The 11177-nt window shown below is 36.8% G+C and overlaps 1 protein-coding gene across 1 annotated transcript; it reads right to left on the bottom strand.

Moving 5' to 3' along the window:
* Positions 1-920: 920 nt before the first annotated feature.
* Positions 921-7332, bottom strand: LOC129277236 (uncharacterized). The gene is made up of 5 exons (XM_054913440.2): positions 6380-7332; positions 5906-6178; positions 5443-5544; positions 3232-3459; positions 921-2975 (listed from the first exon to the last, which is right to left on the bottom strand). The coding sequence occupies exons 1-5, from the start codon at positions 7278-7280 to the stop codon at positions 2608-2610; spliced, it is 1872 nt and encodes a 623-aa protein (XP_054769415.2). The 5' UTR covers positions 7281-7332; the 3' UTR covers positions 921-2607.
* Between the last annotated feature and the right edge of the window lie 3845 nt (positions 7333-11177).

Here is an 11177-nt window from a genome sequence, read left to right as displayed (position 1 = left end):
TTTTAATAAATCACAATGTGCATGAAATGTGAAAGTTAAAAAAAAAAATTACTTAATTTGAAGTTCGGCATAACGTTAGGAATAATGAAATCATCATTTTTCTTTGCGGCAAGCCCTGTTGTCGGAGTAAAGTCCAAATCGGCTTCAAGTGGCAGAAGATGATGACGTCATTACGATTTGAAATTGAATCTGCTTTTATTCCTACACTGCATGAGGTTCGAACTACATTGAATTTTGATTTCAGTAGACCTACAACTATTCTGACCTCGGATCGCTAAGATTTTATTGGTTGGAACGTTCATGTCAAATGTTATTATATTTTCAAAGAAATCATATCGGATCGCAACGAATCGCATAGTGTGAGCCGGGCTTTAAATTTGAACATTTTAACAGTGTGAATAACATCTAACATCTTCACTTGGTCCACAATGTGAACGCCTTGTTTGACACTTTGTTCTTTCCAGCAGGGGGTGAATCCCTGGGAACAGTTTCATCATCATCATCATTTTTTCATCAGACAAATTTATCAGATCCGACAACTGTACTTGATTTTGATTGGCTGAGAAGCACCGTCACTACAGGGCAACTGTCAGATTAAAAAAAGGACCTTTCGGATAAAACTTTTGACAAGTACTATATGAAACGCTCCTCAGAAGATCCTACTAAATTCAGTGGCCAGAAGAGAGCTCGGTTGCCTACCGTCGGGGCCGAACTCTCGCAGTGTCACGGTTGTAGCTGTATCAACCAGATACCGAACGCGACAGCGCCAGCTCTCAATATTTAAGCTTAATTTAGTCGTCTGCTTCATGGCAGCCTCCGGTAGTGAGTAGGTCTACTTTGGTCAGCACACTAACGAAGACTTGAATGATTTCATTACTAAAGTGGACAGTAAAAATACTCAAAAATAAATCAAATAATTACTTTCATTGAGTTTTCCACAAATATATATAATGTAAAATATCTACTGTCAAATGCGTTTCATGACAACGAAGACTTTGTCGAAAAAAACAACAACAGAAGTTTCGTGCGTGACTGTGAACAAACGACATATTTGCATATTTGCGGGAGGGTTCACCGACACTCAACAAAGACTTCATGTGATTTCACTTACATTTTCAATGCTTTTGCTGCGTTGTAATATTCATTCTGCATTGAGCGAAAGCTCGCTTTATTACACATGACATAGGCATGCATAGTTCTTGTACTTCAATCGAGGGTATAATCGTGGTTATTTGATTTGATTTCTTTCATTTAGATTATTATTTCACAAAAAAACACACATCGTGAGCAAATAAGAACATAATGAACAAATTACATCAATGCTTTACAAAGCAAAATAATGACAATATGAGTGACGTATTAAAAAGCGTAGCTTGAAAACATATGTTTTTGGTTCCCAGAAAATATAAGAGATGTAAAACTCCTAACGCAATGAAAAAGACGAATCAAATGAAGAAATATGAATACATAGAGGTCTGCAAGATAGTTACTGGAAATGTCAAGTAAAGCGTTCTACACACAAGCATACGATTGCAAAAGAAACTTTTCAGTCTATATTTAAAATAATACAAAGAGGGCGATTGAATTATATCAATATCAAAATTAGACTTAATGGTTATTATGGTAAGGTGGTGTTACACCTATTTACTTCTTTTTTAGGCACTGTGATGAAACTTGAACTATTTTTCCCCGTGAAGCGTCTTTGGATGCATATGGTAAAAGTATAATTCAACAATGGTTTCCCCCAAAAAGCAACGTTTGGTAGCATGTTGCTGTGGTATTTCATGGAACAAAATCGTATAAATGAGAGTACCTCCATTTAAATTCCCATAGAACATTAACAGTACTGTCACAATTCAATTCAATCATGGTTTATTTCGTATAAAAAACAATACATGTTACACAGCCAAAAGTCTGAAATTAGCATGTTTACAACAAAATGTTCACAAGTCATACATGGGTAAAAGCAACAATTACAATTTAAACAGGTACATGTAAGGATTTGTGATGTACATAGGTTATAAATAATTTTTAAAGAGCAAGTGTACATAAAAATTCATTAAATACAATAAAATAGAATGAAAAAAACTATGTAAATGCAATATTAAAAAGTGATGAATATTAGACAATTAAAAATTCAAATATTAATTGGATTGAAATGGAGACTAAAACAATGGCAAAAATTTGAGTTGATTTCAAGGCTATGAAAGTAAAAATTTATTCAGAATTTAGTAAGTCAATGAAATATGGTATTGCACTTTTTCTAAAATGTGAGTACCATGGTTTGTAACATAATACCACCATAGTACCACCACAGTGCCACCATCATTTACAATAATACTTTTCATTGCTCTCAATAGCATACTTTGATTAATTCAATACAAAAGTATAACCACCGGGTATTTACCACTGATCTTACTTTCAAGACTTGAAACTAAAAATCAGCAGGCAGCGCGGTCAGAAAGTTTTGGGCAGTGGAATAGCCGCAGAAAATGTTGAGGGGGCTGGGACGTCCCCCAACCCACCGGTCCCTTCGGCCGTTTATTGTTAAAACATGCATATACATTATATATAAAGTAATACCAATTTAACGCTTTACATACATTTTCAGAACTCTAGTTTCTCCAACGCATCTACTAACGAAAGGACGTCCCACAAGCTAAGACCCAATTCCTCCTTCAGAGATTTTAGGCAAAATTCTGGCGCCAGGTTTAGCAGGTTCTTGATCTGCTTCAGGCGAGTGCCATCCACCTTCTTGAAACTGTCATTACTGGTGTCGACACCTTTTGATCTCAGCCATTTCCGCGTTTCTTCCCCATCCCACGTCACTATATCTTCAGCCTTGGTATATGAGCTCGAATGCAACAGCTTTTCGTTGCCAGCTGGGTTGTCTGTGAGTCCTCCACCGCAATCTACTTCGTCTCCTGCTATTTCATCATTTTGCCGCAGACCGTGGACTGTTACAAGGCTCGATTCTAAGATACAATGATGAAATATTGATCGTGTAACAGGTGAGAGCACAGCAAAATAACACATAAGGGGAAGGGGCAATTATGAAAATCGTAAACATTGTCTCTGATTTAATACCAAATGACAATGATCCTAGATTCTTTATTCGATAAGACTTCTAATTGCGATTTTTTTTTTAATAGAAACTGAAAGGAACAAAATACAAAAATAACAAAAGAGGATACGATGGAAAAATTCAGCTCCTTTATAAATTCGGCCTACCTGTGAACCCATCAATAAACGGTTCGACCCGATCTGATTTCCCACATTTGCCTCTGTTTCCTAGATCTCGGACCAAGTCAGGAAGGTTTTTTTTCATAAGATCGTCTGAAAATAAAGGGTAATACTTCTTCATTCCAACGAGGGCACCGAGCCAGTCCTCTGGGGCGAACTGATCTTGAAGCATTAGTGGAATTATGTCCTTATTCAGGGTGTAGGCATAGGTGGCTTCTGGAAAATAGAGAATGCAAATCAAAGGAAACAATAAATGGATATTGTGTTACGAACCCTAGAATTACTAGCAGTGGCGTCCTCTTGTATGGTCTTCATTCCGTTACACAGGTCTGTCGAGGCTTCTCTGCTACGAACCCATCACAGGGATAATTGTAATTCGCATATACCGCACCTAGCAATACCAAAACCCATCGGGATATTAGGTGGATACACCATAGACGGATCCAGGGGGGGCCGAGGGGCCCAGGCATTTTAGGTGATTTACATATCTTGTTCAATATGGTGTTTAAATATCAATATATAATATACAAAACATATTTCATCCCGGAAATTGAACTTTCATTATTTTGTGTGATTTACAAATTGATTTTTAAAAAGTGCTCTGTAAAAATGTCAGTTTTATGGTCTGAATATATCATCATTTTCTGCTCGCGCTGCGCGCGAGCAAATTTTGATTTATCAGGTACCTATTATTTTCGTGTATTCCATGAGGTTTTCAAAATATCTCTTTTCAGGTCTGATTGTCAAAACGTATCAGCTAGCGCTGCACGCTCGCATTTTGATTGGCGAGTTATGTATGTCTCAATATTGATTATACAACAAACTACTTAAAATCCCTTTTCATAACAGTGTAGAAAAATAATTAGACTCACAATTTGCGCTCGTATAAATGGTTTATAATATATTAACTGATGCACCCTAGTTATAATTACAAAAGTGATTGAAATGTCCAGTTTTCAGGCCATCACATCATCAGATTTCGCGCCCTCATTAGGCATTGATGCTCCTTTTCTTTTTCCATATATATTGTTCGTTATACACTGATTTTAAAATGTTTACTTTGTCAATTGTATGTTCCACACGGCCCCAATGGAAATCAGTCTGTGAACTGTTTGGGCTTTTTAACCGTGTATAAATAAAATAAATCTTATCTTATCTTATCTTATCTTATTAATGAATAAGATATTAATTTAATAATTGAATTGTCTTCATTTTCATATGATGACATGTTCTTAGGATATTATCATTATTCAGTTTCAGATCACAATATCAAAAATTTTCTGCTCGCGCTTTGTGCTCTCATTATTAATGTAGAAAGATCCCCTATTACTCATTCTTTTCATGATTTACAAAACATGAATAGAGTGTCCCGTTTTTAGGTCTAAATCTCGATTTTTTTTTTCGCTCGCGCTTCGCGCTCGCATGATTTGATTGCTGAAATATGTAACGTCTCCATGGCTAAGTGGCAGTCCTTAACAGCTAGGTACCTTTTCGATCAGTTCAAAACGCATATGAAAATTTTCTGCTCGCGCTTTGCGCTCGCATTATTAATGTAAGGAAGATCCCCAATTACTCATCCTTTTCATGATTTACAAAACATGAATAGAGTATCTCGTTCAGTAGGTCTAAATCTTGAAATTTTCCGCTCGCGCTTCGCGCTCGCATTAATTGTTTAGTTATATACCTATTCTGTTTAAGTTACAAAAAGTGCTTAGAATTTCCATTCTTCGGGTAAAAATGTCTAAAATTTCAGCTCGCGCTTCGCGCTCGCATTATTTGATTTTTAAAATATGTAACGTCTTCATGGCTAACTGCATTCAATCTTTAACAGGTACCTTTTTCCATCAGTTCATTTCTGCTCGCGCTTCGCGTTCGTAGTAATTATTTAGTTGCATACACATCTTTTTCAGGATAAACATTGCCCAGAATGTTCAAATTTTAGGAAAAAATACACAGGATTTCCAAAAAGTTTAGCTCGCGCTTCGCGCTCGCATTATATAAATAAGGATTATGATATATAATTATGTTGATTAATAAGAGTAAAGCTAAAAAGTGACTGTTAGGACTTCCCCTTCAAAGAAACCAAAAATCATCTTCGAGCGGCCGATCGGGGTCTATTGGCGAAGGCTGGATCCGCCCCTGATACACTATGAAACTATTATAGCCCCGTGATGTGAAAATATATTTTTTGGGCCAAACCTGTGCGACAATGTTGACTCTCCTTGAATGTTCGGGTCATGCAAACCAAGACTACCGCAGCTCTCTGAACCGCTTTGGCCATGGAATCCAATATGTCACCTTCTGGAAACAGAAACAATTGAACGACATGGAGAAGTATCAGAAACAGTGCTAGGCCGATAGAGACCGCGAAAATTTTATAAACCATGGAAAAAGCAAGGAGAAGTTAATTGCCTCAAATCGACTTGCTCATAGGGAAATTCGAAGAGAGAATCTAAATTTTCAATCAATAATCTCCTTCGCCAGTGATACCACCTGGCTCATCCTTTCCAATTTCCTGCTATCATTCCTTCAGAATGTAGAGATAAAAATGGAGTAATACTACACTGACAAAGATATTTAGTATACATGCAGGCCTGATGATGGAAAGAAAAATTATGGAAAGTAAATGAGGCCATATTCAAGAAAAATCAAGAATTTTTACCCAATCTGTCCACATCCATCCAGACGTCGTATCCAAGACCCTCAAGGTAGCTCTTGACTTTCAGCATACGATCCCGACTCTTATGCTGGTAGCTAATCATAACATGCCCGTCAGTTTCGTTGCCTGGCAAAACCTCCCTCTTATCCTTATGAGCAGGGATCGGACCTTCGAATACACCATCGATGTCCGACACTTCATTGATAACGAAAAGTGCACCTGCGCATGCTTCTTTGACATCGCAATGATCAGTGGTTTCCTCAGTTTTCCTCAGTGCTGTGAATTTAAAAGAAATAGGCTTTGAATGTAGAAATAAAAAAATTGCCCGACAAAGAATACTTTATGTAAATTAGACAAAGTTGTTGAAAATATTCAATAGCTAGATACATTCAAGAGATCAACCTCCTGGCATATACATTATTATTACATGACCGATTTAACTGTTGCATCAACTGTTTTTCATCGACCTACATGTACCTTCGATGGTTGCTGCTGACTGCCGTATTTTGACTTTGTTCTCTTCTTTGAATGCCATTTGCCACACTCCTCGAGCAGCCCAAAGCTTTTCTTCATTGCTGGATCCTTTGCCAGTTAAGATTCTCTCAAGGATTTCTATCCCTCCACGATTTACGATGAGAAGCTTGTTGCAGTCGTTTATGGCGAGCTGGTTGAGGCCTTGTAGAAGTTCGAGGGTCGAGTATCCGAACGCATTTTGCGCACCTTGAGCGCTCATGGCCGACTCGAGGGCTAGCAGGATAAAATTCAGACATGGTTCATTCAAGGAAATCTTATGAACCTCTGATTTGTCGACAATATACGATAGCGCCAGGAATGCATCGGCCTGAATCACAGGGTCCTGAGATTGCGCAAACACCTGGAGGGTATCGATGAATTCTCGACAGATAATTCTGTTCTCTGGAGCTTTCCAGCAACAGTTATAAAGGATGGCGAGTATTACACCGATTTGACTTTCGTCGAGATCTTCCTTGTGTAGATGAAGAAAAAGCAAAGGAAGACACCCCTTTTCGCCAAATGCATATCCAAACTCTTCCGAATAATGTGTAAGGCTACAAATACACGTTATCAAATCAAAAAAGGTGGAAATGTTTACTTCAGTAAGGTTTTTCCAAACCATCAGGAATATATCAACGATATCTTCACGTGAAGCCAAATATGCAATGATGGCCGATCTCATATCTCTGGTTGCCAGTTGGTTAACCATTGCAAATATGTCATCATCGACGTATATATCTGACAGACTTCGACTTTTCTTGAAATTCAGAAGAAATTTATCAATCCTTTGACAGTAAGCTTCAAATATTTCATTTTGATCTTTCGTAAATATTTTCTCATGTTTTAGAGAGTGTGTTTCGGCCATGATTGCGGCTATATTAATTAAACTATTACTTATAATCAATAATGATATCTTCATGTGTGTACAGGTATGGTGAATCATGATTATATCACTGCAAGTTGTACATTGAACATTGAACTTTAGATTGCGATATAAAATTCGATGAGGCCCAATCCATTGTCTCTGAACGATATTTTTTTTTTCAAAGGAGTAATCAATCTCCCATCTATCTGACATTCATTCTTTCCCTTTTTTTATATCTCCCATCTAATTTTTGTCATCGTTTTTTTTTTCTGTTTGAATTCCTGTTTATTTATGTTTTCTTCCGTTCGAATTCATTTAATGTGTTCACATAGACACAAAAATAACAAAGATGATATTTTATCAGTTAATGCGAGTTTTATGATAACATAATTGTTTTAGTAGGTCAAAAGAGTTATAATTAGAGCCAGTGGCGTAACTATGGGGGGGCACATGCCCCCCCCCCCCCAATCGGCTGGCCAAAAAAAAAAAAAAAAAAAAAAAAAACGGGGAAAAGGAGAAAAAGAGGGAGAAAGGAAGAGAAACGTAGTGGGGAAAGAAGAAATTATTGTTCATTGAAATGTTATATTATATTATGTTATGTTATATTACATAAGAAGCATTTTTTCATAACGTTATGAAACATTATTCGCTAAGGGCCTATGTCTTCATTGTTCCTGGTGCTCGCATAGACTGTTTAACGGGATATATGATCCTGTTGTACTAAAACCTCCCGTTTTCAAAACAATATACACCAAATATATTTCCTCGCAATTCGAGTTATTATTGTTTTATGTAGTGACATTTGCTTCTTTTTCATGACTACTTAAAGTGATTGCCCTATTTTAAGGTCTTAATATAAAACATTTCCTGTCCGTGCTAACGTTCGCATTAGTTGATTGGTGAGATGTCTGCTCTTCATAAATTCCTAAAATCTGTCCTTAAAATGTCAATTTTTCTGATCTGAATATCAAAACTTTTCAGCTCGCGCTTCGCACTCGCATCATTTGGTTAGTGAAATACGTTAGGTCTTTGTGAATTCCTACAAACAAGCCTTAGAATGCCCCTCTTCAGGTGTGAATTACAACAAAAAAAATCAGCTCGCGCTTCGCGCTCGCAGTATTTGATTAGTGAGATGCGTATGATAATCCTGATTACAATGACTACAAAAAGTGCTTAATGTGTTCAGATGTAATTCTAACAAAATCAGCAAAGGATTGCACTAGCATTAGATGACTATGCTGAGATATTTATACTCTAAATGGATTCCTAAAATATAGTCCTTAAAATGTCCCTGTTTGGGTCAATGTATACAAAAATTTCAGCTCGCGCTTCGCGCTCGCATTGTTTGTTTAGCGAGACAGATCATGATTACAAAAAACTTGCTTATAATGTCCTTTTTTAGGTCTGAATATTAAAAATTTTCAGCTCGCGCTTCGCGCTCGCATTATCTAATCAGTGAGATACATATCTGTTTAATGGCACTGCTTGTCCTTAAAATGTCTTTATTAGGTCAGTATACCTGGCAACTGAGCGCGCTCCCTAAGTGACTCGAATTTTTTTGCTGGTGCCCCCCCCCCCCAATGCCGTGACCCACGGTACGCCACTGATTAGAGCTTCTACCCTCATTACCTCGGTCACATTAGTTTTGATCTACGGCGGCCGTACGGCGAGTCGAAAACACCCTTTTTAACATTTTTGGTAATAGCTGCATATAGGTGGATTGATTGAATAACAAGTGGAATGCCTCTGGCGGTCTCACCTGCATCACGCGATTCAATATAGCAGCAGTGCTGACTTTGAAAAACAACCTTTTAATAATTATTCACAAAAAACACCGTTCATATGGTACAATACTACGTTCATTGACATTTGAACTTGATAATGTGACCTAAAACTTGTCAGTGATACTTGATTACCCCTATATCCACATTTTATACACTATATGACAGCAATCTAATAATTACCTCTAAAATGGCCTAAGTTCAATGACCTTAAATGACCTTTGACTTTGGTCATGTGACCTGAAACTCGCATGAGATGTTCAGTGTTACTTGACGACTCTTATGTCCAAGTTTTATGAACTAGACCAATATACTTACAGGTACAGAGTTATGATGGTAATTCAACAAATACCCCCAACATGGGCAATATCCATTGACCTTTGACCTTGGTCATGTGACCTGAAACTCGCACAAGATGTTCAGTGATACATGGTTACTCTTATGTCCACGTTTTATGATCTAGACCACTACACTTACAGAGATATGATGGTAATTCAACAAAAAATAACATGGCCAAAGTTCATTGACCTTACATGACCTTTGACCTTGATCATGTGACCTGAAACTCGCACAGGGTGTTCATTGATACTTGATTACTCTTATGTTCAGGTTTCATGAGTCAGATCCATAAATTTTCAAAGTTATGATGGTAATTCAACAGATACCCCCATTATGGCCAAAGTTCATTGACCTTTGACCTTGGTCATGTGACCTGAAATGCGCACAGGTTGTTCAGTGATACTTGAATACTCTTATGTCCAAGTTTTATGAACTAGACCAATAATGATGGCATAATCACATAGTGATATCCTTAACGTGTCCGCCATTTTTCCTCGCCTGCAAAGCAAAAGCAAAACATGGACGTCGCTTATCCTACGGTGGCGAAGTCAACATCAAATCTTAACCAAGGTTAAGTTTTTGAAATGTCATAACTTTTAGGGTACAGATGTCTTTTTCATGAAACTTGAAGTTAAACAAAGTCTATTGAGACAGGTTATAGTTACAACAGGTTGTCCAGGGTACCTGGAAATCCAACAAAGCGTCCATAACCGCAGTCGTCCTAACATCAACTCCAAAAATTAAAGTAAATCATCAAAATCAAAATCATCAAACAGTTTTCAAGGCAAATAAAAAATTAGGAAATTTTTACAAGATAGTCAGTGAGTGTGTCAGAGACCTTCCAAAATGCCGTCTATAATGGACGTTATAACTATGAAATGGTCCAAATTCATATAATATCCACTTGGTAGAAATAACTTTTTCTACCGAGAAAAAATAAAACATATAACAAATCATGGTTCTAAGGGGGAAATTGCATTGGAAAAATTTCAAGGTTTATCAGTGGTGCAGTTTGACAAAAAAATCATGATGGCTTAAAATGGTTGCCATTAGTTAAAAATTTGGCTACAAAGTGCATATATTATCTACCCAGAGACATATTTGTGTCTTTCTTATGATTTCACGGGTCAAATAATATAGGTGAAGACGAATTACAGGGATACGCTGTTGTCCATTATGTCAAAAAAATGAAGAACGCTCAAAAAATTGCATTAGAATTGGCCACCATTGAAACAAAAATGGCAATACTTCATATCCCACCTAGCGCCACTATTTTGGTGTCTCTGCTATGTTTTTAAGGCTCATAAATATATGTTTTACAAGAGTTAGTGGCATAATTAGATGATGGTGCAACAATAAGTAAACATCCGAAAATAAAAATTTAAGAAATGAGGTACACTTTCACCTAAAAAGTACCATAATTCACTGATAAGTATTTCAAGACACAGCATTTTAGTGCTTAGGACTATCCTATGGTTTCATGATTGGGGGAAAGCACTAATTTTTACGCAATTTTAGAATTCGTTTTGGAATTTTTACGACGAAAAGGAAAACTGACCATCCTTGTTATTTGTCCCGATTTATTATTTTAGCCTTTAAACCACAATAGTGTAGATTTTGTTCACCTAATTATGACTATGTTTGAGTAATGGAAGTCTTTTTAGAATCGTTTTTCGAAGCCATCTTTGAATAATAGGCAAAATGGACAGCTTCATACCATTGTAACTAATCCAGAAGTATCATTTAACCCTTGAAACCATCGTGTACACACCAAAAT

The sequence above is a fragment of the Lytechinus pictus genome, chromosome 15, assembly GCF_037042905.1.
Source record: "Lytechinus pictus isolate F3 Inbred chromosome 15, Lp3.0, whole genome shotgun sequence".
NCBI classification, from domain to species: domain Eukaryota; kingdom Metazoa; phylum Echinodermata; class Echinoidea; order Temnopleuroida; family Toxopneustidae; genus Lytechinus; species Lytechinus pictus.
The sequence above is the reverse complement of the archived record's forward strand: the minus strand, read 5'-3'. Positions and strand labels throughout refer to the sequence as shown.

Coding starts and splice junctions, on each gene's coding strand:
- LOC129277236 (XM_054913440.2), bottom strand. CDS start 7,280: ATGGCCGAAACACACTCTCTAAAACATGAGAAAATATTTACGAAAGAT. Junction 6,179..6,379: donor GTCAGCAGCAACCATCGAAG/GTACATGTAGGT, acceptor TTAAATTCACAG/CACTGAGGAAAACTGAGGAA. Junction 5,545..5,905: donor GATGGATGTGGACAGATTGG/GTAAAAATTCTT, acceptor TTCTGTTTCCAG/AAGGTGACATATTGGATTCC.